The sequence below is a fragment of the Juglans microcarpa x Juglans regia genome, chromosome 7D (genome assembly GCF_004785595.1).
Source record: "Juglans microcarpa x Juglans regia isolate MS1-56 chromosome 7D, Jm3101_v1.0, whole genome shotgun sequence".
In the NCBI taxonomy this organism is placed as follows: domain Eukaryota; kingdom Viridiplantae; phylum Streptophyta; class Magnoliopsida; order Fagales; family Juglandaceae; genus Juglans; species Juglans microcarpa x Juglans regia.
Window position 1 is genome coordinate 10,999,372 of NC_054606.1, and position 25,746 is coordinate 11,025,117.

A 25,746-nucleotide genomic window follows, 5' to 3' on the forward strand; every position below is an offset into this window, starting at 1 on the left:
TTTTTTTTTTGAATTATACCGGATCCCACTATAAACGATGTGTTAGCACACATACTTGCGTATGACAAAATTCTTCTTTTTATAAAGAAATTATTGTCATCTTAACTCCTTTGAGAACATAACTCGTCCTATTAGTAATGAGAACATATGGTGATGGGGAAATTCGACCAAATCCTAGTGATTCTTGAAAGTCATAATTATTAAGGAAAATTAGTAAGATAGATCGGATTTTCATAAAGTCGTAGGCTAAAAAAAAAAAAAAAAAAATGTCATATACTCTGAAGCTTAAATTACTGACAGAGCTGAGAAGGGTGGCTGAAATCAATTCATCTGTGTTATTTTTATTCTGAAAAAACCTCCATTATTTTTGGCACAAATAAATTTTTAATGTTGGATTTCTGAAAATAATGGTAAAAATGGGACTGAAAGAGCACCTGAATCATGATGATTCTGCCAAATTATCAATGGCTCTCTCTCAACAAAGAAATCACAATTATAACAACCATGGGCGTCTCACTAGAAAACTTGAACCAAGGGAGCACTTCAGCAACCAGCTCAGATCAGTTTGTAGGCTATGTATTTACAATTTTAGTTATAATTTTACATACAAGATCCATTTTATCAATTTTCTTTTTAAATTAAAATTTTATAACTTTGAGCATATCAATAGTTAACATGCATTGTTACTTAAGTAAAAATTCTAACTACAAAAATAACATTTTCCTTATAACAATTCATCCCTAATATGCCAGTTGCCTTTAAAATAGAACTCTACCAAGAACCAGAAAAACAAGGAGAAAATCACAACTAATTTGAAGGACCAAGTAACATCAGTAATAATGGTAATATAGAAAGAAGAGTGCAATATCTTTTAATTGTTCTATTAGTTGGCATCAACCAAGGTCATCCACAAATCAGGACTCAATTGCATGCCCGCTAGAAGCCGCTATTCGCAAATGGTATCAGAATCCTAGCAAAGCCAACCCATTTTCAACCACGAATTAAGTACATTAAAAGCATAAAATTTTTCTGCTTGATTTCTTTTCAGGCGAGTCGACTGCTCAGTATAAAATAAATCAGACATGAAATTTGAACGAACATACTCAACCATATTGAGAAAGCATGGGACTCCGGTTATAAAAAAAAAAAAAAAAAAGTATTTTTAAGCAAAACCGAGTTTACAATAAGCAAAACCATAACAAAACATTTGAGCTGGTGCCTCAGAATAACTGAAGCACCTCGACAGATCATGACAAGGAAACAAACACAAACATCATACCATACTCAAGCCACCGCCGATCAAGTACCCAATTCTGAGACGGGGTACCTAACAACGAAAGCATATAACTTCGACTTGTAAAATAAAGCAGGCAACGTCCTAAAGCAGCGCAAACACTGCCCAAGTTTCTTTCATAAGCATTACCAATACGATAGCAGGCATGATATGCCAAAATCTGAGGAACCTGCACGATTCACTTCTTCTTAGCAGCAGACTTGGTGACCTTGGCACCACTTGGATCCTTCTTCTCAACACTCTTGATGACACCAACAGCCACAGTCTGGCGCATGTCCCTCACAGCGAAACGACCGAGAGGTGGATACTCTGAGAAAGTCTCAACAACCATTGGCTTGGTGGGAATCATCTTCACCATGCCTGCATCACCATTCTTCAAAAACTTGGGCTCCTTCTCCAGCTCCTTACCAGATCGCCTGTCAATCTTGGTCAAGAGTTCAGCAAACTTAACTGCAATGTGGGAAGTGTGGCAGTCAAGCACTGGAGCATAACCATTGCCGATCTGACCAGGGTGATTCATGATGATGACCTGGGAGGTGAAGTTAGCTGCCTCCTTGGCAGGATCATCCTTGGAGTTGGAAGCAACAAAACCACGCTTCAGATCCTTCACAGCAACATTCTTCACGTTGAAGCCAACATTGTCACCAGGAAGGGCCTCCGGGAGAGCTTCATGGTGCATCTCCACAGACTTAACTTCAGTCGTCAGTCCAGTGGGACCAAAGGTCACAACCATACCAGGCTTGATGACACCAGTCTCCACACGTCCAACTGGGACAGTTCCAATGCCACCAATCTTGTAGACGTCCTGGAGTGGCAGACGGAGGGGCTTGTCTGAGGGCCTCTTGGGCTCCTGGATCAAGTCAAGAGCCTCAAGGAGGGTGGGGCCCTTGTACCAGTCAAGGTTGGTTGACCTCTCAATCATGTTGTCGCCCTCAAAACCAGAGATTGGGACGAAGGGGATCTTGTCAGGGTTGTACCCAACCTTCTTTAAATAGGATGAAACTTCCTTAACGATTTCATCGTACCTTGCCTTGGAGTATTTTGGGGTTGTGGCATCCATCTGGCACATAATTGTCAGCAAAAGTAACTCAAGTCATATTTAACCTCAAATCATAACCACCGAAAATGGACAGAAAACTAATGTCATCTGCATAGTGTGAACAAAAGCTGACCTTGTTACAGCAGCAAATCATCTGCTTGACACCAAGTGTAAAGGCAAGCAAGGCATGCTCACGGGTCTGACCATCCTTCGAAATACCAGCTTCAAAACCACCAGTGGTGGAGTCGATGATGAGGACAGCACAGTCAGCCTGTGAGGTACCGGTGATCATGTTCTTGATAAAGTCACGATGACCAGGGGCATCAATGACAGTGCAGTAGTACTTGGTAGTCTCGAATTTCCACAAGGCAATGTCAATGGTAATACCACGTTCACGTTCAGCCTTAAGCTTGTCCAACACCCAGGCATACTTGAATGACCTCTTGTTCATCTCAGCAGCCTCTTTCTCGAACCTCTCAATAACACGCTTGTCAATACCTCCAAGCTTATAGATCAAATGCCCGGTCGTGGTCGATTTTCCAGAGTCGACATGGCCTATGACCACAATGTTGATGTGAAACTTCTCCTTACCCATCTTGGAATGTTAAAACGATGCTGCAACAGAAGTGAGAGAACTTCAGAGAACTAACGTCAAATATAAACAAGCCAATGTGCAAACATGAAACAGCAAACATAAATTTCATGGAGGCAACTTAACAGTTAACAACTTAACAAAATCTCAAATGAAAACTCTTTTATCGTTTGCATTCAAAACCCACCTCAACTCATCTCATCTCATCATTACAACTTTTTCAAATTCCCACACAAAATATAATAAACAATTCAACTTTTTCAAATCTTAAAACAACTTCTTCAAATTTCCCTACAAAATACAATAATAATTCACCTTTTAATATACTATTCACAAAACATCTCAACCCATCTCAACTCATCTCTAAATCCAAACCACTCCTTAACAGTTGCACACAACAACCCGATACGACCCAATATAAATTTCATGGAGGTCATATGAAACAGGCATACAACACCCATGACAAACAACGGACAATCACCAATCCACTTCAACGTCATAGTACTCAGTACCAGGCGCAGCAAAAGTTTGAAGGATAATTTCACTTGCTCATCAAAACATATCAAGGTAGAATTGGGAAATTCATATGTTTAGATAACGGATTAAAAGATCGATTGGGCCACTCTTGTGATCGAAATAGATCAGAAACAAAGAACAAACAAACCAGCATTTCCAAAGTTCATTGTTCACAAAAAACAAATCCCTGATCAACAACGAATAACTAAGAATATGAATAAGAAAAGAAAGTAAAAAAAAATCGTACCAATTTAGGTTCCAGACGCAAAACAAATAAAAAACTTTCAGCTACAAAAATTTTAAAGAATTTGAATAGTCTCTATGAATAGAACAAACTGATATAGATCCCAAAGCCAGCACAGAAAAAAAAAAATCCCTTAACAATAATCTTCTCGGGAATTTAGGATTTTTTTATCACGAGGAACCAAAGACCGTACACATATCTTACCCGGTCTAAAATATTTAGGATTAACAAACCAAAAACAGAAATTCATCTGCTAACAAATAAAAATAAAGATAATTAGCAAACTTAATAGATTTAAACGAGGATCCGAGATTTAGATGCATATATCTTCAGCAACGACAACTAGCTGGAAACAACCCATAATCGAAAAAACAAAAGAACCAAACCAAAACAAGCAAATGGATTAATAAAGAACCATAGGAAATCAAAGCTTGCGAGTAGAACGCTCACCTAGGCTGAGAGGGCTTACGGCGAGGCGATAATGTATAATGCAGTATGAGGGTTACAAAATGCTTTTGCTTCCTACTTATATAGACGAGAGGGCATGTGGAGCTAGGGCTCCGTTTGTGAGGTTTTACATACTAAGAGATTACGTATGTACCCTTTAGCGTTAATTAATTGACGAAAGGCTCACAGACTCACAGCTACTGTCAAAGTTAAATGGACGTGGCGGATCAATCGAACTCGATTTACGTATCAATTAACTCGAAAGAAGTGCTTTGCTCATTAATTTTATAAAAATAAATTTATAAATTATAATAGTATTTTAAATTATAAAATTAATTTTATTATAAATTAAATTTAAGGTATTACGTGAAATCGTTAATTTATAAATTATATTTGTGAAATTGTTTTGTGTAGCACTTCTCAAACTTTATGGGTAAGGTAACCTCATTTGAATTCAACTCATATATTATGTAAATTAATAACATTTTTAACCTTTCTAAAAGAGAGAGAGAAAATGGTACCCATAATTTTATTAAGAAAAATACTCTAATTTTAAAAGAATTATACAAAAATAATTTCATAAAATAAAATGGTTTGATATGGTTCGTCATATTGTAAAATAAATCCAACATATTAGATAAAGTCATATCAGTTTGTGAGATTACTTTTGTATAATTTTTTTATGAAAGTAATACTCCTCTTTTATTAATAACCCTACATTATGGTAGAAGAAAACTTGTGGTTACAATCATAAGCTTGGGGTTACATCATAAATCTCAAAATCAAAGCGTAAAAATCATTATCAATGACCTTATATTCATTGATAGTCAAGATATGGAATACTAGCTTTGTCCATTGCTATAACACTTGGCATGGAACGAGGTAGCTCATTCCAAGTATAGAAGGTTCGAGATTCTCTTTGGGCTATTGATTTGTAACTTAATTTATTTCTCAGAATACATGTCAGTCAACAAGGCTACATCTACTCTTCATGTTAAGGATGTGTTTCGCACCACTGTTGACAGACTCAACCAACTTGTAGCACAAGAAACGTGAGGTCTCGGTAGATGGGTGACACCTCTGATACCTAAGTTAGTGTATATCTTGAAGATAGTTGTTTATGAAAAACATGGGCCCTAGTTTTACCTGTATTTAGGCTCTAGGTTGGGCCTTTGTTTTCTGTGTGCCTAGGGTGTATTCTCCTTGCTCTAGATGTCATGTCATCTCATTTAATTCGACTGCTCCTATCAGTTTCTTGGGTCATGTCTCCTACGATAGGTGGTGAGGTGCGGCCTTTCTCGAGGTACCTTATCAGTGACAGAATCTTCCACGGGATCTCTTGCTTGTGATCCATATTGAATCATTTAATGCGGCATGGTTCCTTGTGAATTGTCCCGGCAGAGGCGTGTCCATGTGAATGTTGTCCCATATTCCTATGCTAATCCAGGGCCTCTTCCCCTTTCCCATTTGCTGGACTAATGGTATTTGGTCCTTGGGCCTTGGTGAGATGGATCGGGCCCAGTGAGGTGGGGGATGAACATGCCCCACCAGTTACCTCACAAATTCTTATCGTACAAGTGCGGTGAGAATTGTTTTTTAACCCACAATGCTTCTATGACCTATATCCATTGTCTGCGACTATACACGTTCCCACATCTGTGGTAATGTGTGACAACTCGGCTTCCATGTCTCATCATGCAACGGGGATTGCAGGATTTGTTTCCAACATTTCCTTTCCGGTGACACTTGTCACTTTCCAAGAAAGAGTGGTCCAATCGACACTGTCCTCCTATTTAAACCCCAATTCTTGACTTTTGTCACTTATTTCCTACTGTTCTCTACATGTTCTTGCCTTTTAATTGAAAAACCCTAACTTTTCTTTCTCTAACCTTTCTTTTTGTTGCTAATGGCACCCAAAAATTCCTCTTGTATCTCATCTCGAGGTTCACACCCCGATGGGTGTTCTTGAAACCTTGGGGCCTCTGGTCAAAATAGCCCTCATTATTTTGAGGGATATTACTGGTTCGTGATCACTACTCCGTCGGACCTGAACGCGGTGCGAAATTCCTTCGGAGTGCCTTACTCCATTGTTTTAGAAGTTCAAGGGGTTCACTGTAGGGCCATTGACTCGAAGGGGTTTGTTGAGAAGGTCGTACTATACTCATCCATGTTCTTGAAGGGCTTGTGGCCTCCTTTCTTCCGTCCAGTTCAAGACGTCTTGGACTAGCTCGCATTGGATCTTTGCAGCTTCATCCTAACGCATGAAGGATTCTTATGTCATATTGTATCGTATGGTGCCTGGTCCTAGGAGCAGAGGGTGAATATTATCTAGACCTGATTGCCAAGAAGCTTTTCTTCACCCCACGAGATGCAGTGCCATGACGACAATTTGTGTAGCTTCCGTTCCCACACCAAATAATGGGTAGCCTGCCTGGAACCTCATTTTTCCCATGTTAAGGATTATTCATAAGATTCTTCTTTATATTGGGCTGCAGTTGGGAATTCCCTGCCAATGAGGCCGCTCAATAAGAGTTTCCTATCCGAGCCATGTGGGGGTCATCTTGGACGACAATGAGTTTTCTTTAAATTTATCCTACCAGGAACAGGCTCATTTGAATAAGGTCTGCTCCTAGGTTGAGGATCACTAGGAAGAAATTTGGACCGATGTTTTTTTATCAGAGCCAACACTAACTGATTGTTGGTGATGCTGGATCGATCACATGTTAGTGGCCGCCACTTATTGAGAGAGACACTCGCCTCTCGTGGGCCTTTCAATAGAGAGGAAAGGGAATAAGCCTTGTATAGAGGATGAAGAGATCCATGAGTCCACTAGAGCTTGTAGTAGCTCAGAGTCCAAGCAAGAAGTTCCCTTTCATTCGATGGCTCCAACCACCTTCCACAGGCTCAGCCTTCATCGAGGGCGATAGATTGATTCGATGTGAACCCCTAAGTCCGGAAAGCATTGATAAGATCTTGGAGTAGGCAGAGGTTGAACTGGCGATGGCGAGGGGTTTTGAATGCCCTTAGTTGGGCCTTCGCATTGCTCCATCACCTTCCTTGGACTTGCATTCCACCCTGCCAGGAGACCAGGGGCTAGTCGAGATTCTTAGCCATGATGAGAAGGAACTTGAGATGGCCTTTTATTCGGCCTTCCTCAAACCAATCTCGAGGGGTTCTCACAAACCCGCTTTGGGAGTACCTTTTGAAGATGTTGTTGAGGTGCCCACTCCTAATGACGTTGAAGATGCCAAGGCATGCACCACCATCTCTGGGGTAATCCCTGGCCCTGGGCACATCATCAGGAGGCATTGATGGCAGTGTCCACACTCTGCGTTCCATACCCTTTATTGTCTTTGACGGTGAGACGCCGTCTCTTCCCTTTGAACCTAGGGGTTTGTCCCAAGACAACCCTTTGGTCTTGGATCTAAGCGAGGACAGGGTTTCCATACCTTCCTCGCTTTTCAGCACTTCCTCAGAGCTAGAGGTCACTTTGTTCGTGGCATTGGAGGAGCCTGTGTTACCAACTCCTCCTGTGGGTGGCGGAGAGACTTTGGGTGAACAATTATTGACACGGGTGTTGTAGAGACTCTGGCTAGTGGGTGACTAATGCAATCGAGGGTGTGGACCTTCCTCCCCAGGCTTTTTCTCCCCCTTCTTCCTTACTCATCTTGGGTAGCTAGAAAACTTGAGGCGAGCCTCTTGGGAAGGGAGGCGTTGCGCTTCACGATTGCATGGGCCCTTCGAGTCTCAACCATCTAGATCCGGCCAGAGTGGTAATAATGCCTAGGCTGAGTCTGTGCGCGACACAATCGACAGGCTCAGGAAATTCCTATGACAATAAGCTTTCTCACCCCTCGCCTTCGATTTTCTTTTTCCCTATCATTTTTTCATTCACTGACTTATGTTGATATGTTAGGGAGCTGACTCATTGGCTGCCTGGATTGTCAACAGGAGGGCCGCGCTAGAAGAAGAGGTTCGCATATTGTAGTCTTTTGCAGTTCAAGATCACCGGGAGGTCACCAAAGTGTAGTTCGAGAGGGATGACGCGGAGGAAGCCTTTGCCCAGGTGCATGCCCAGTCATTCTTATTAAAGAGAAGTGTCTCTGCTCTATGTGATGATGTGACACACCTCCAACATGACCTAGCAAAATCAAAGGAAAAGATAGCTCGTTGTTATCTTGAGGCCAAATTCTTTGAAGAGGAGTGAGATAGTAGGCGAGATCGGCTAGCCAACCAGGAAATGGAGCTGGAGGAGACCAGGAAACATTGTCACGAATATGCCACTATAGTCGAATGGGCTAAGGAGTCCTGCCAAGATCTACGCTTGAATTGCAATTACCTTAAGGGTGAGAAGGACAAGTTGAACAAACAACATGCGTCAGTTTAGAGAGAGCAAGAGAGGCTAGATGAGAAGCATGTGGCCAAGGTGGTGTGCAACAGGGCTTGGGGTTATGGCTATAAACAGGGTTTGGAGAGGTTGAGGGACCATTTTCTAGAGAACCCTCGGACTGACTTAAATGTCTTGATTTAAGAGCCCTCAAGCCCGACTGCCAGTCACTCCAATTCCTTAACTCTCTAAGCAAAGATTTGATGCCCGACGCCTTTCTGACCCTTGCCACAAATCCTTGATTTGTACTTTTCTTCTCTCTTTTTTTATTGTATCTTTTTGTTATCAAATTGAACAACCTTGTAATGAATGTGATTTTTCACTTTATTAGTTCTGCATTGCTTTCCCTGTTTCCAGTGTGTCCCTTACTTTGTTTATTTACTCAAGTTTTGTTGAGTGTGAGTACCCCGAATGGTCTTGGACGGTTTGGGCCTTCATGGCTTTGCTTGTTTCCCGCCCTGTTTGTTTGCTCAGGTATGACTGCAGTAGGAACGATGTGGAAAATGCTTAAGGAAGTTATTTCCTCCTCTGTTCTTCAGAGTGAGGGCTAGGCTCTACTTTGAGAGCTAGGCGGGATATGTTCTTGAGGTATGACTGCACTAGGAACGATGTGGAAAACGCTTAAGGAAGTTATTTCCTCCTCTGTTCTTCGGAGTGAGGGCTAGGCTCGGCTTTGAGAGCTAGGCGGGATATGTTCTTGACCGAGCTAGGGGATGAGGTAGGAAATGCTTAAGGAAGATGTTTCCTCCTTTACCATTAGTGCGAGCATGAAGCTTGACTTTGGCGTTGTGCGACTTTAATGTCATAAAAAGTATTTAGATATAATCAGACACAAAATAGTTTTATTGAAAATGTGGGTTTACATGATGTGCCTAAAATGTTCTTTCATGCAGTGGTTTTAAGTAAAAGACTTCTTGAGATGCTTTGTGTTCCACAGGTATTGTAACTCTTTTCCCTCAGCATCCTTTAACCAATTAGCTTCGGGTCGATGGAAGGTCGTGACCATGTACGGTCCTTCTCATTTTGGAACGAGCTTTCCTTCTTCTTGGGAGGTCACTCTGGTTTTCTTCAGCACAAGATCTCCCATTTGGAATGACTTAGGCCTCCCTCTCAGGTTGAAATATTGTTTCGTCTTCCTTTTGCTTGCTATCGACTTTATTTCTGCTTTTTCTCTCCTTTCCTCTACTAGGTCTGGGCTCTCGTGTATTGTATCTTCATTCGCTCGTTCGCTAAAATATTGAACTCTGTAACTCGATATCCCTACCTCCACTAGGATCTCTGCTTCATTCCTGTAAGTTAGGGCGAAGTGGGTTTCCTTGATCGAGGTTTTAACGATTGTTCAATACGCCCACAAAACCTAGGTAGTTCTTCTACCCATGTTCTCTTTTTGGCCGCCAATCTTTTCTTCAAAATTCCTACCTGAGTCTTATTAGTCGCGTTGACTTGCCCATTGGCTTGGGATGCCCTGAGGAGGAATATTTTTCCTTTATGACTTGCCCGTTATCCGCAATGATGACCCGAGGTATGCTGAATTGGCATACCGTGACTTTCCACAAAAACCTGGTTACGTTGGCAACCGTTATTGTTGAGAAGGGCTCCGTTTCCACCCACTTCGTGATGCAGTTAACTACTACTATGATGAATCACAAATCCTTTTCCCAAGGGCATGGGTCCTACAATGTCAAGGCCCCATTACGTGAAGGGACACAGGGAAGTAATCAACGTATGCTCGTCAGGCGAACAATGTGGAATCGATGTGTGTATCTAGCACTACGTGCATTTTCTAACTAATCGTTCTGCATCTTTGAGGACTCGGGGCCAATAATAACTAGCCTACGTTACTTTTCTCGCCAAAGTTCCTCTCGAGTGATTTCCACATATTTCCTCGTGTATCTCTACTAGTACATTCTAGGCTTCTAGGAAGATACACATCAAGAGGGAAAAAGAGAATCCTCATTTGTATAGTTTAACTAGACAGATGAATCGAACAGCCTTATTATTCACATTCATCACCTCTTCTTTTTCATTCGACAGCTCCTCGGTGGTTAAGAATCGAGTTATCTCAAGCGCCCATTCGGGTAATCCTTCCCCAACTTCTGAGCGGTGTTTTAAATTTCGTACCGTACTGACTGGTAAGGTCAAAATTTTTCGTACCGGTACAGGTACTATACCCATTTCGTACCGGCCTCAATTTCGGCCTCTACCGGCCTATATTTTGGCCTGTGTTTTTTTTTTATTATTTCAAACTACAAGCATATTTTTTAACCCCCAATTCAGACTGGACTATTTATAATTTATATATATGTATTTATATATAATTTATTTATATATAGACTATTATTTTGGAATATAATTTTTATATATATTTATTTATATATCGACTATCCCGAAACGTTATCCCGAAACGATACCGGTATCGAAATATTTCGTTCCAGTACCTTGACAGGTACGACGTCCGGTACGGTATTCAAAATATTGCTTCTGATAGTTCAAGTCTAACTGTAGGAGTCTCTAATATTTTGGTGACCACAACCGACAATAGTGTTGTGTTGTTCATGCTCGATGTAGCTCGTGCTAACTGGTCTGCCTTCCAGTTGTCAATGCAGGAAATTTACCTGATGGTGAAACTCCAAAAACAATCACATTCTTCCCATACTCGCGGTAAATAGGGTTGGAGTTTTTCACTTTTCACCACATACTCCCCTTCGACTTGATTCACTACCACTTGTGAGTCCGCCTTCACTCATACTTCTGTCGCCTCTAGCACCTACTATGGCAAGTCCTGCCAGTAAGCCTCGTATTCTGCTTTGTTATTAGTGGTTTTGAACTCAAGTCTTATTGAGTAATAGCTCTCTTCTCAGGAGTTTGATATTATGTGTATCCCTACACCCCCACCCCTGATTGCAGGATGAGCTATCGATGTAAACTTGCTAGTGACTATCGACAGGTGAGGTGTGCACATGTTTTGGCAGATTTGTCAGCTCGAAAATGAAATCTTCTAGGGCTTGTCCTTTGATGGTGGTTCGAGGGATGTAGCCAAATCTATCGATTCCGAGCATGTCTTCGTGACTCCAAGCGAACACGACCTGGTGTTCGGCAAGTAGTCGTATCAGCTGTGATCTCATGTCAGGCTCCAACCTTGTGCATATCCTCACCCTCCTCTCCGAGTAAGTATTATCCAGTGGAACTAGCTTGAGGGGTTCACTAGCCTTTCCCTACTTTGGATGCCGTTCATCTCAGGTTTCCACTTCCCACTTTATGAGTTCAAGGGGTGGGGGCGGGGCGCGCGACTTTGCCATACACACCACATTTCTCTCATCTTTAAGTTCCTGCACGTAGCATTCTCTTAATATCACTTGCTTGCCGTGCACTTCTAGCACTTCTCTTAACATCAAAGGATATCGCTACAGCCTTCTAGCTTCGAGCCTGTTTGGCCGGTCTCCTGATGCTAAAAACCTCTTCATACCTCACCCTCTTAGCGTATGCCTTCCTGCTGGAGGTGGACAAGCCGCCCCCTGACAAATATTCCTGCAATGGTTTGATCTTTGCCTAACAATTATCTTGATTTCTACGAGGGCATTCTTTGCTCTTCATCTTGTTGCCCTTCTTCTGTTCGAGCTCTCATTTCTGTGGGGCCTCCGTACCCTTTTAGGTCTCCTTTCCTCTATCCGTTTGGGTGGCAAGGAATGCTGGGCAATTAGTGATGGCAATCCTCAGTTCTTGTAAATTTTGTATCCTTTGTTTCAAGTGATGGCAATCCTCAGTTCGATGTCCTTCCATGTTGTGATAGTGTTATGTACATGCAATATTTACGAATCCTTTGTCTGCGGTCGCCACCACCTCGAGACTGTTTCTCGGCTTGCACGCTTATGCTCGAATGTGTTTTCTTGGACGGCGCTCCACCGTCCTTCCTCCTGTCGTACTGTCCTCTTCTTGTCTTGGGCTCCTTTTTTCAACTTCTATCACTAGTGGTCCCTTGGAACTATTATCCACTTGCTCCAGCTCGGACTTTCTTAGGGTAGTTAAAGCTTGAAAGGTATCCTCTGCATTAACAAAGTCGTTGGCCTGGGCCAGAAATTCTTGTAGCGTGCCGGGGTTCTTTCTCGCCAACTCTGTCATGAAGGGACTCTGGAGCCAGATGTCGCCTAGGAGTGCTGCCAGTGTAATCTTCTCATCTTGGTCATCCGCATTCATGCGCTTTTTGTTAAACCGGAAGATGTAAGCCTTTTGACTCCTATCCTCTTGTTGTTTTAGGGTGAAGAGGTAGGTGGTCGGTTGCCTTCTTCTCCTGCTGGCCATGAACTATGTAAGAAAATGCTTGTCCAACTCCTCGAAATTGTTGATGGTACCCGACTGCAGGGCCTCGAACCATCCCCTGGTAGATCCCTTAAGTGTCAAGGGGAATGCTAGATAGGTGATCTCCCAGGGGAAACTGTGGAGTTTCATATGAGCTTTAAATGTCTCCAGATGCTTGACCGAGTCCTAAGACCTGTCGCACATCTCCATCTGCGGAACCTTGAATGTTAGTGGGAGTGGGGTGGCCATGATTTCGGCACTGTAAGGGAGATTCGTATTGTTAAGCAACTGGTTGACTGAGGACGATACTCTTATCTTCTTGGCCATCACCTCATATTTATCCACGAGGTCGTGCAACTCGTCATGCATCCTCCGTCATCAGTAGCCACCCTGCTTGCACTTTGTGACTTTGCTTCAATTCGATCGTTTTGGCTTGGTCCAGGACCTTCCCTAAATCTAGCATTCATTGCCTCAAGATTTCGTTTTCTTGTTGGAGATTCTCTATTTCCAACGCCATCTTCTTCATTCACTTCTCCATTTCTGCAAATCTTCCCTCTATGTTGGTTGAGGTAACTTCCTAATCACGAGTTACTTGAGAATGCGTTGTCACCGACATAAGAAATTCACTCTAATGCTACTGGAGATCTTACAAATGGCACCAACTATTAAGGACGTGTTTCACACCACTGCCGATTGACTCAACCAATCTATAGCACAAGAAACGTGAGGACTCAATGGGTAGATGACACCTTTGATGCCTAAGCTAATATATCTCTTGGAGAGAGCTTTTTATGAAAAACTTGGGCATTAGTTTTACCTATATTTAGGCTTTATATGCCGCTTTCTAGGTTGGGCCTCTGTTTCTCTATGTCTAGGGTGTCAGCCTCTTGCATTGGGTGCCATGTCGTCACATTTAATCAGGTTCTTGTTAGTTCCTTGGGTCATGTCTCTTGCGGTAGGTGGTGAGGCATGACCTTTCTCAGAGTAGCTTGTTAGGGATAGAATCTTCTATTGGGATCTCCTGTATACGACGATCTATATCGAGTCATTTAATGTGGCATGGCTCCCTGCAAATTATCTCGGCAGATGCGTGTTTGTGTAAACGCTATCCCATCTTCCTATGTTGATCTGGCCCTCTTTCCTATTGCCATTTGCTGGGCTAGTGGTATATGGTCCTTAGGCCTTGGTGAGGTGGACCGAGCCTAGCCCGGTGGGTGATGAACATGCCCCTCCACTTCAAATCTTCAAATTGTTCCCTCACCTCTCGAAAATACCAAGAGAGCATTCCTTTCCATGCATCTATCTAAGTATCTGACAACCACGCATGAATCAGAATTCACCAAAACCATAAAGTAGATTAATTGGATGCATAGCTTAAGACCTTTAAAAACCGTTCTCATCTCTGCCCTTTTGTTGATTTATTTAATTATCTCTATTGGGTGGATTGATCAAACATGACACAATATGACTCAAACCATTTGATTTATAATGTTAAAAACAAACCACCATGTTTGACCTTATACGACCAATTTGTTGCAACCCTTTTTTTTTTTTTTCACTCGATCAACATGGCCTCTTTTAATTTTTAGAGATAAGATGTGTTACTGGGTGGCTATCCACCTCCATAGCCCTAGGGGTGATCCAACCACTCATTCATTTAAAAAAAAAAAATTGAATATTATTTTTAATAATTTTAGTTTTAAAGAAATATCCACTTGAGTTTTTAAATATTTTGCATTCATGTACTCAAATAATAGATACAACTCATCTTGAGGAATAGCTATTTACTATTTATAAAAAATTCCATTCCATGGTTATGTTTTATAAACCAAATGTACCCTAAATAATCTATTGACTGGATAAATGTCCTCTCAACCATTAATACTTTAAATATCACAATCAAGTAAAATGTGAAGGATGTTCATTTGTGCTATAAATATGATAGTTTTAAAATCGAAGTTTGAATAATAAAATAGATGATAAATATTAAATGAAAAAATACTGCCTTTTTCTACATAATTATTCATATATACTTCTAACTTTGACAACATTTCACATAATTCCAGCTTTCAGTCCAACTCTGAGCACACCAAGCTGCAATGCCCTAGCTCAACAACACACGAGAACCTCAAGCCACCTTAGCTGCAAGAATCTTCTAGAAATACCTCTCTGTGATTCTGTTAGAATAATTCTTCTACAAATTATGTTTGTATCAAAAGGCATCTTTCGGTTATCAGTATCATTGTACAACTAGCTGTAAAGCACCAGTGCACCATATGTTTGCTAAAATACTAGACTCGTCTAGATGTGCTCCCATCTATAAATAGAGCACTGTGTAAACAATTCCATTAATGAGAAATAAACTTTTCAACTCCTGTACTCTAACATGACATCAGAGTCATTCTAGAGAAACTTCTACCATGGAGGACAATACCTCCCCACCGAAAAATTCATATACAAACCCACCCTAGCCTTCCATTCTTCCTCATCTTTCTCACCTTGTCTCTGTTAAGCTCACAAATGAAAATTTTCTGCTATGGCGAACTCAAATAGTTCCTTATCTCAAAGGCCAACGACTATTTCACTTCGTCAATGGGTCAAGTATTCCTCCCCCTCCGTTTCGTCTAGGTACCACCACCCTCAACCCAAATACCTTAACTAGACCCAAACAGATCAACTAATCTTAAGTGCCATATTTTCCTCCCTCTCAGACAATCTTATGGCACAAGTTGTTGGCTGCCCCACTGCTCGAGTCGTCTGGTCAGCTCTAGAAAAACTTTTTGCTTCTCAATCTCATGCTCGAGTCACCCAACTTCATTACTAGCTTGCTTTAGTCTCAAAAGGTTCCACTTCCATCTTAGAATATTTTTGAAAAGTCAAGCATCTCTTCGACACCATGAGCGCAGCTAGAACTCCCCTCTCCTCTGCCAAATTTGTATCCTATTTACTCGCATGCCTCAACAATGATTATAATGCCTTTCTCACTTCCGTTACCACTTATGTTGAACCTTTCTCCCCTGAAGAACTCTACAGCCTCTTACTCACCCATGAAAACAGGTTGTCTCATTCTAATCATCTCCCTACCCCCACAAACTTCTCAGCTAATTTTACTTCTAGTTCTCCTTCCCATGGCCGTGGTTTCCATCGTGGTGGGCATCGACCACCGAGGTCGCACCAATTTCTTTTCCACTCAACCTTCCTCATATAATCCCTCACCTCAATCCTCTTCTCTTCCACATTCCAAACCCACCTGTCAACTCTGTGGAAAAGTTGGTCATCTAGTCATAAGTTGCTATCACAGACTCGAGCAAGCTTACCAAAGAGATCCACCGAAAAACCTTACAACTCACTATATGACCTCTGCTTCATCTCTTTACCAATCTGGGTACTCCGACACCGCAGCCACAAATCATCTCACATCTGACTTAGCCAACCTCAACATTCACTCCTCTCCTTATGGTGGTAATGAACATATACGGTTTGGTGACGGCACTGCACTATCGATCTCCAGCATCGGTGACTCTGTCTTCTCTGCTTCTTTTCATTCCTTCCTTCTTAAAAATTTGTTACATGTGCCTAATATTACAAAGAATTTAGTCTCAATTAGACAGTTTTGTAATGATAATTCTGTGTTTTTTGAGTTTCACAATTCCCATTTCATTGTAAAGGATTCCAAGATGGGGACACCCCTCCTCCATGGTCCCAGCATGGTGGTCTTTACACTTTTTCAGCTCAACTTTCCTCTCCTCAAACTCTTGTTGGCGAAGTGCACTACCTTCTCTCACTGGCACTCACGACTTGGGCATCCCTCTCTTCAGTTAGTCCACTGAATCATTTCTCACAACTCTCTTCTTGTCTCCACTCGTGACCCTCCATCACCATGCTCAACTTGCTTTCAAGCAAAGAGTTCTCAACAGCCATTTCGAGATTCTCATCAGCACTCTACAAAACCTTTGCAACTTATTTACACTTATGTATGGGGTCCTGCCCTGGTTCTTTCAAGAGATGGTTTTCAATATTGTGTTGCCTTTCTAGATGACTTTACTCGTTACACTTGGTGATTTCCTTTAATACAAAAATCTGATGTTCTTCAAGTTTTTACTTGTTCCAAAATCATGTCAAGTTATTCTTTAATTCCAAAATTTTGTCATTACAAAGTGATTGGAGTGGTGAATACCGATCACTTCACACCCTTCTTAAAGAAAAAGAAATTTCAAATTGAGTATCATGTCCACACACACACCAACAAAATGGTGCAGTGGAAAGGAAATACCGACACATCGTTGAAACCGGACTCGCAATCATGGCTCATGCATTTTTACCTCAACACTTCTAAGCCGGTGCCTTCCACACTACCATCCACCTAATAAATCATCTTCCCACTCCAATTCTTCATCATCAATCACCTTTTCAAAAACTTTTTTCCAAACCACCCGATTACAAAGTACTCAGGGTCTTCGGCAGTGCTTGTTGGCCTCATCTCAGGCCATATAATCACCACAAACTGGACCTTCACTCCATATAATGTTTATTCCTTGGATACAGTGACTCCCACAAGGGCTATCGTTGTCTCCATGTTTCTTCTAGAAGACTATATGTTTCTAGAGAAGTCATCTTTGATGAAAATCTCTTCCCCTTTTCGGACAAATACATTAATTCACAAAATAACTCCAAGCCCGTCTTAACTAAACTCCCTTCTATTCTCGGCCCACCTCCTAACTTAAATTCAAATCACTCAAGCCTCGTAACTCCATCCACCACAACAAACAGGCCCATTTCAACAAGCCCATCCATTCCCCAAAACACGGTCTCCACATCATCTCCTTTACTCCCTCGGCCCGCTACCTCACCAAATCCAATTCCTTCTTCATCCTCTCAAAACTCATCTCGTGCCTCATCTTCTTCCTTGCAAAATTTGTTCCCAGATCAAGCATAAATTTCAACACCCATCATCACTAGATCACGAACAAATTCTCTTTGTCCTCACAGATTCACCGACGAAATAGTGTTATGGCCACCTCCCCGTAGCTATCTTACCATCACTAGCTCCATTCCCGAATCCCCCACTTCATATACAAAGGCGGCTAAACATCAACCATGGCGAAGAGCCATGTCTAACGAATTCTAAGCTCTTTTGCAGACAAACACTTGGTCTCATCAACAGGAAGGTATTGATTTCTTTGAAACTTTTAGTCCAGTTGTTAGACCCACTACCATCCGAACCATTGTCTCCATTGTTATGTCTGAAAATTGGTTCATCAGGCAATTAGACATTAATAATGCCTTCTTCCATGGGGATCTCCAAGAATAAGTTTATATGCGTCAGCCAATTGGTTTCATCAACCCAAATTATCCTAATCACATGTGTTGCTTGAACAAGGTCATCTGTGGCCTCAAACAAGCACCAAGAGCCTAGTTTCAAATTTGAGTACCCGATTCATTGAACTTGGATTTACACCATCTCTTGCTAACCCCTTTCTGTTCATCTACAATCACAACTAAGTTACAATTTTTCTTCTAGTGTATGTAGACGACATCATCCTAATGGGCTCCAGTTCAGATGCTATATCTTATGTCCTCACATATCTAAATACATCATTCCCAGTCAAAAACTTGGGTCCTCTGAGATTCTTTTTTGGTCTTGAGATAAATTCATTGTCCACTGGCCTCCATTTATCTCAGACAAAATACATATGTGATTTTCTAAAGAGAACTAACATGGACTTGGCTAAACCCGTAAAGTCCCCAATGGTAGCTTCTACACATCTTTCACTTACTGATAGTCCAAAATTTTTCGATCCTACCCTTTATAGAAGCATAGTTGGCAGTCTTCAATATTTATCCCTTACACGACCTGATGTTACCTTTGCTGTATGCAAAATTTGTTATTTCATGCATGACCCAAAACTCCCTCACTAGCAAGTTGTGAAGAGAATACTTAGGTATCTCAAACACATAGCACACTATGGCTTGCACATTCGGCCAACTTGGGTTGTTTCTCTCAAACCCCCCCCCCTCCACTCTATGGTGTGACAATCTGGGGGATACATATCTCTCTGCCAATCCGGTTCTCCACTCAAAAACAAAGCACATGGAAATTGACTTCCATTTTGTACGTGACCGAGTTGCATCAAAGACATTACACGTCGCTTTCATCTCTTCCCGTGATCAGATTACCGATGTGTTCACAAAGCCCTTACCCTCATCTCGATTTCTCACACTAAGATCGAGTCTCACCATGGTTCTCCTGATGGACTCGCTGGAGGGTGACAACATTTCACATAATTCAAGCTCTCAATCCAGCTCTCAGCACACCAAGCTTCAATGCCCCAGCTCAACAACACACGAGGACCTGCCACCTCGGCTGCAAGAATCTTCTAGAAATATCTTTGTGATTCTGTTAGAATAATTCTTTTGCAAATTCTATTTGTATCAAAAGGCATCTTTGGTTATCAGTACCATTGGACAGCTGGTTGTAAAGCACTAGCGCACCATATGTTTGTTAAAATACCAGACTCGTCTAGATGTGCTCCCATCTATAAACAGAGCACTATGTAAACAATTCCATTAATGAGAAATGAACTTTTCAATTCTTATATTCTAACAAACTTTGAGGAAAAAAAATATGAAATCAACATAATTAATGCTTATAAGAGGAAAAAATGGGAACACAACTTACAAAAAGAATTTAAAATTTGAAAAAAGAGAACCTAATGAAAGTATATAGCTATAATTATTACAGTTGCCATTCTTTCAAATAAGTTAAGAGAAAAGCTATTTTGTCTTCTTAATTATATTGCTCAAATGTATCGTTTGATAATTTTTTTTAAAATTTAGTGATTAAAGAAGTGATTTTAAATATATTAATATTTTTTTTATTTTTTAAAATATTTAAATATATTAAAAAAATATGAATAAAAAAAAAATTACAAAAACAACTAGCAATAAGTCTGAGCCGCTCCCGATATATCTTTGAACAAGTGTTTTTGTGCATTTTACACTTCCGGTGAGACATCATTAGTTTATTATACTTACCGTGAATCTGCCTACAAATTATAAAAAAAATATTTTTTTCTTTCAGAGAGTCCCTAGCCGTTTATCTCTCAATTGAATACGTGTCAACTTTCTATTGAAATGTGTAATTCTTATAAACGCATTGCGTTGGTATGGAGGGCTTCTCTTCAAATAAATATAGTATAATTGTTCTCATATATATATATATATAGAATTATATTGCATAAAATAGCTTATTATATCGGACAATAATATAGTATATGTGGGAAATATACTTCCTACTCTCGAATTACAAATAAAATTGGAAAATGAGTTATGCTACTTGTCCGCCTCTACACTGCACACCTTGACAAGGGTTCCAGTCATCTCTCTATTTTAATTTCAACAGACGCCTACTTTTTAGTCTTCTTCACTTTTTGGTTGGTCTACATCTTCACTTAATAGGTCCCACTCATATTTAATTTATTATATTTTTATGCCGGCCTGCATCTTCACTTTTAATTTTAATAGAGTTGAAATAATATAAAATGAGATGTAAATTAAAAATTAAATAAAATATTATTTTTAATATTATTATTATTTTAAATTTTGAAAAAAATAAATATTTATTATATTTTGTATAAAAATTTAAAAAATTATATGATTAAATAAAATAAATTAAAATGAATTTTGTATCGCATTAGTCTTTTTCACTTTTTGGTTGGTCTGCATCTTCACTTTTTGGTTGGCCTTCTTGCGGCAAATAAATTAAATGAAATTAACAGATGAGTGGACCCATTGTTAGGTATGCAGTGTGAAGGCAGACAAGTAGAATTGGAAAAAATAAATTGTGTATACTTTGGACAACTTCAAGAATTGACAAATGGTATTATTGTCCAATTCTGAATATGAAGATTCATGAAAATTTGTTGATGTGATGTCACCTTAACAATATGATGTTAATTAGGAGTTTAACTGGTTTGGTCTGTTCGATTTTGGATAAAATTTAAAATCGAATTGGTATGTATTGATTTTATATTTTTCAAAATCGATTACGTACCGATTATCCTTCTAAATCAATATTTCCGGTTTTACCAATTTCCGGTCCGGTCCAATTTTTTAAAATGTAAACTTGTTATTAAAAATAAAAATCTACTAATAAAAAAAACTGCTTCAAAAAATCTGTTCTAAAAATCCGTTCCTATTACAAAATCTGCACTACTCAAATTTGTAATACTACTAAAATCTGTAATACAAAATCTGCACTACTAAAATCTGTAATATATTTAATAGATTATAGTGATTTAGTTATAGTGATTAGTGTTAGTTATTTATTACTATAAGTATAACTATAGTGTATATTAGACTATTAGTATTAGTTATTAACTTCTATATTAGTATAGCTATATAATATATTAGACTATATATAATATAATTTAATATATACATTTTATGTTTAAAGCATATGATCAATTAAATTTTCATCTTTAAGATTAAACTTTTATTTTATAAATTAAAATATGAAATTATTTAATATATGATATATAAAAATTGCACATATAATTATATATTATATATAAACTTATATATATAATATTTTGTATAATATTAATTTTGTATAAAACTTATATATAAATTTTTTTTTTTTCCAACCAATCCGGTCCGGTCCAGGAAATTGTAGAACCGGAACGGGTCCAACCGGTCAAGTCCAGACAGATTTTTCGATTTAAATTTATACCCCTAATGTTAACAAATGTATGTTTTAACTCATTGTTCGAATTGCTTTGGAACACCGATTAAAATGAAGATGCGCACTGCGCGTTGGAGCGTCAAGTTGGTGGTTGTAGGTCTCCAATTATGCCTTCGTAACTTCGTTGCATTTTTTGGGAAAGAGTTGGTGGACAAAGTCTATACAAAAAGACAATATGACCATTAGTAAAAGACAATTTTACAAAAATGTTAACGTTGAGAAGATAAGAGTTATTTATTATTTTTGTTCAATCCTTGTTACGTGCACTCTCCAACTCGTTAAGATCGAAGAATTAAAATGAACAAAAAGCGACGCGATATGATCTTCTGGCATGGCAGGCTACGGAAATGAGCCCATTTTGGTGGACAGAGTAAACAACTTCAGAGCTAACGGAAAATGTTGAAAGATAAGTGTTAATATGATAATATCTACAATTACTTGATTAATCGGCATTAACTAGAAATCCTGCACAAATTAGGACTCAATTGTGTGCCCAACAAAAACAGGTGTTAACAATTGCTATTAGAGTGTCCGTGAACGCCAAGCCATTTTCAATCAATCAAAATCAGTATTTCCACATGAGAGCATAGCCTCGCCCATTCTGATCCAACCAATATTTAATCAAATCAGATATTAAATTTGAATGAACAAGCTCAACAGTTTTGAGAAATTAACCAAGAACGAGTTCATATTGAGCAACTCGAAAACAAAACTTTTGAGTCGCCTAAGAATAATATCTGAAGCACCTCGACACATCAAGACTGGGAAACAAACACACACTTTGCAATTATACCCTATTAATACCACCGCCTATCAAGTACCCAACTCTGAGACGGGGTACCCAACTCTGAGACGGGGTACCCAACATCGAAACCAAAAAACTTCGCCTCATAAAATAAAGCAAGCAACGTCCAAAAGTAGTACAAACACTGACCAAGTTTGTATCATAAGCATTATAAATATGACCTCCTGATATTTGAAGATTATACTGCTGCACGATTCACTTCTTCTTAGCAGCAGACTTGGTGACCTTAGCACCACTTGGATCCTTCTTCTCAACACTCTTGATGACACCAACAGCCACAGTCTGGCGCATGTCCCTAACGGCAAAACGGCCGAGAGGTGGATACTCTGAAAAAGTCTCAACGACCATTGGCTTGGAGGGAATCATCTTCACCATCCCTGCATCTCCATTCTTCAAAAATTTTGGCTCTTTCTCGAGCTCCTTACCTGATCGCCTGTCAATCTTAGTCAACAGCTCAGCAAACTTAACTGCAATGTGGGAAGTGTGGCAGTCAAGCACTGGAGCATAACCATTGCCGATCTGACCAGGGTGATTCATGATGATGACCTGGGAGGTGAAGTTAGCTGCCTCCTTGGCAGGATCATCCTTGGAGTTGGAAGCAACAAAACCACGCTTCAGATCCTTCACGGCTACATTCTTCACGTTGAAGCCAACATTGTCACCAGGAAGGGCCTCCGGGAGAGCTTCATGGTGCATCTCCACAGATTTAACTTCAGTCGTCAGTCCAGTGGGGCCAAAGGTCACAACCATACCAGGCTTGATGACACCAGTTTCCACACGTCCAACTGGGACAGTTCCAATGCCACCAATCTTGTAGACGTCCTGGAGTGGCAGACGGAGGGGCTTGTCTGAGGGCCTCTTGGGCTCCTGGATCAAGTCAAGAGCCTCAAGGAGGGTGGGGCCCTTGTACCAGTCAAGGTTGGTTGACCTCTCAATCATGTTGTCACCCTCAAAACCAGAGATTGGGACGAAGGGGATCTTGTCAGGGTTGTACCCAACCTTCTTTAAATAGGATGAAACTTCCTTAACGATTTCATCGTACCTTGCCTTGGAGTATTTTGGGGTTGTGGCATCCATCTGGCATATAATTGTCAGCAAAAGTAACTCAAGTCATATTTAACCTCAAATCATAACCACCGAAAATGGACAGAAAACCAATCTCATCCACATAGTGTGAACAAAAGCTCACCTTGTTACAGCAGCAAATCATCTGCTTGACACCAAGTGTAAAGGCAAGCAAGGCATGCTCACGGGTCTGACCATCCTTTGAAATACCGGCTTCAAAACCACCAGTGGTGGAGTCAATAATGAGGACAGCACAGTCAGCCTGTGAGGTACCGGTGATCATGTTCTTGATAAAGTCACGATGCCCAGGGGCATCAATGACAGTACAGTAGTACTTGGTAGTCTCAAATTTCCACAAGGCAATGTCAATGGTAATACCACGTTCACGTTCAGCCTTAAGCTTGTCCAACACCCAAGCATACTTGAATGACCTCTTGTTCATCTCAGCAGCCTCCTTCTCGAACCTCTCGATGACACGCTTGTCAATACCCCCCAGCTTATAGATCAAGTGCCCAGTGGTGGTCGACTTTCCAGAGTCGACGTGACCAATGACCACAATGTTGATGTGAAACTTCTCCTTACCCATATTGGAACGTTATATAGATGCTGTGACAAAAGTGATAAAACTTCAGGGGACATATATATACCAACATGCAAAAGCATACATATACACTTACAGGTCCCAAATTGAACTATAACTCCAAAAAAAACTTCACCATCTTTAATGGCAACTTTACAGTTGCAAACAACGACAGGACAGCATAAGTATATCTTGGATTCTATATAAAACAAGTATACAACATCGTTGACGTATAATCACTAAACCCATTCAATCTTAAATCGATCAATTCCATACAGAGTATACGTTTGAAGGATAATTTCACTGACTCATCAGAAAACATCAGGGTACAAATAGAACATTCATAATTTGTTCAATGTTCACAGTTTATTCCTGATCAACGACAAAATGTTTCTGATAAGAAATCATCAACGAGTAATTAAAAAAATAAAACCAAAAAAGTAATAAAATCATACGAGATCCGCTACCAAAGGCAAGACAAATCAAATATCTCTCAGCTACAAAAATTCCAGGAAAATTGTATAGTTTCTGTGAAGAGCAAACTAAGTTCCTGAAGCCATCATAAATCAACCACATCCCTTAACAATAATCTTCATAGAAAATTAGGATTAATATACCAAATATATAAATGATTCTGGTAACTTACAAAAAAGAAAGTTAACAAACTTATTCAATGAAATAAATTAAAACGAAGAAGAATCCGATACATACAAATATTAGGATGAAAGCAACCCAGAACCATATAAAATACCGAAATAACAAAATTTCCTAAATAAAAGAATAGGAGAAGCTCCAAGCTAGCAGGTAGAACGCTTACTTTCTATGAGAGAGGGCTTAGCGGCGTGGTTATAGCGTCAAAAGAGCAGGCGAGAGCAGGGTAATGCTTTGCTTGCTATTTATAAAGACGAGAGGGCGTCTGGAGCTAGGGCTTCGTTTGAGAGGTTTTACACACGGTGAGATTACGTATATACCCTTTAGAATTACCTAATTCACTATAATCAGTGGCCGCGTCAGAACTTGGAAATTTAGAACGGAATTTTGTTGATGCGCGGCGAAGGTGAAGTTATTGAAAAATTAGGGCCACAAATAAAAAGTTTGTATTTCTTTTGTTAATCATTACCTAGGGAGAGCTGTTACACTCTAAAGCCGCCATCAATGGAGGTTACCGGGGTGCCGCCAGAGATGGAGGACTTAGGGCTATTTTGGTTACACAAAATCAAACTATCTCATCTCATTTCATCTCATATAATTATTATAATTTTCACAAACTTTTATATAAAACATAATAAACAATTCAACCTTTTCAAATTTTAAAATAAAAATAATATTAAAAAATTATATTATAATAATATTTTATTTAATTTTTAACAAAACATCTCATCTCATCGTATAACCAAATTAGGCCTTAAGGTTTGAAGAAGTGGAAAACTAAAGACCTAATCGAGAAGAGAGTTGATTAGGTTAAGTTGTCCATTGGCCGATGAGCTTTCATTTGTTTGGACCCTTTTATTTTGACTACTAGTAGAAATAAATAGTCAGTTCAATTAGCTTTTGGGTTGTAAGGGCTTAGGCCCATGTTGAGTTCGATCCGTGTAGTATTGTAAGCCCATCATTGCGTGTATGTCGTTCCACTTGGTGCATAGCACAGTAACTTTGTCTTTGCTTAATAGAGAGAGTTATATAAGTCAGGGCATCTAGCTTGCATTGTAGTGGGACTCTTCCATTATGTAACAAATCA

General features: G+C 39.9%; 2 protein-coding genes across 2 annotated transcripts; both read right to left on the reverse strand.

Moving 5' to 3' along the window:
• Positions 1-1,147: 1,147 nt before the first annotated feature.
• Positions 1,148-4,296, reverse strand: LOC121239663 (elongation factor 1-alpha-like). Its single transcript, XM_041136935.1, has 3 exons — positions 4,136-4,296; positions 2,467-2,948; positions 1,148-2,354 (listed from the first exon to the last, which is right to left on the reverse strand). Exons 2-3 carry the CDS (start codon positions 2,926-2,928, stop codon positions 1,473-1,475), a joined length of 1,344 nt encoding a protein of 447 aa, XP_040992869.1. The 5' UTR covers positions 2,929-2,948; positions 4,136-4,296; the 3' UTR covers positions 1,148-1,472.
• A 17,965-nt stretch (positions 4,297-22,261) lies between these two features.
• Positions 22,262-24,979, reverse strand: LOC121239662 (elongation factor 1-alpha-like). Its single transcript, XM_041136934.1, has 3 exons — positions 24,826-24,979; positions 23,553-24,034; positions 22,262-23,440 (listed from the first exon to the last, which is right to left on the reverse strand). The coding sequence occupies exons 2-3, from the start codon at positions 24,012-24,014 to the stop codon at positions 22,559-22,561; spliced, it is 1,344 nt and encodes a 447-aa protein (XP_040992868.1). The 5' UTR covers positions 24,015-24,034; positions 24,826-24,979; the 3' UTR covers positions 22,262-22,558.
• Positions 24,980-25,746: the final 767 nt, after the last annotated feature.

What these genes read in the sequence shown, in the direction of transcription:
- LOC121239663 (XM_041136935.1), bottom strand. Translation starts at nt 2,928, where the DNA reads ATGGGTAAGGAGAAGTTTCACATCAACATTGTGGTCATAGGCCATGTC. An exon ending in TGATTTGCTGCTGTAACAAG is followed by an intron (nt 2,355 to 2,466) that starts GTCAGCTTTTGT and finishes ATTATGTGCCAG; the next exon opens with ATGGATGCCACAACCCCAAA.
- LOC121239662 (XM_041136934.1), bottom strand. Translation starts at nt 24,014, where the DNA reads ATGGGTAAGGAGAAGTTTCACATCAACATTGTGGTCATTGGTCACGTC. An exon ending in TGATTTGCTGCTGTAACAAG is followed by an intron (nt 23,441 to 23,552) that starts GTGAGCTTTTGT and finishes ATTATATGCCAG; the next exon opens with ATGGATGCCACAACCCCAAA.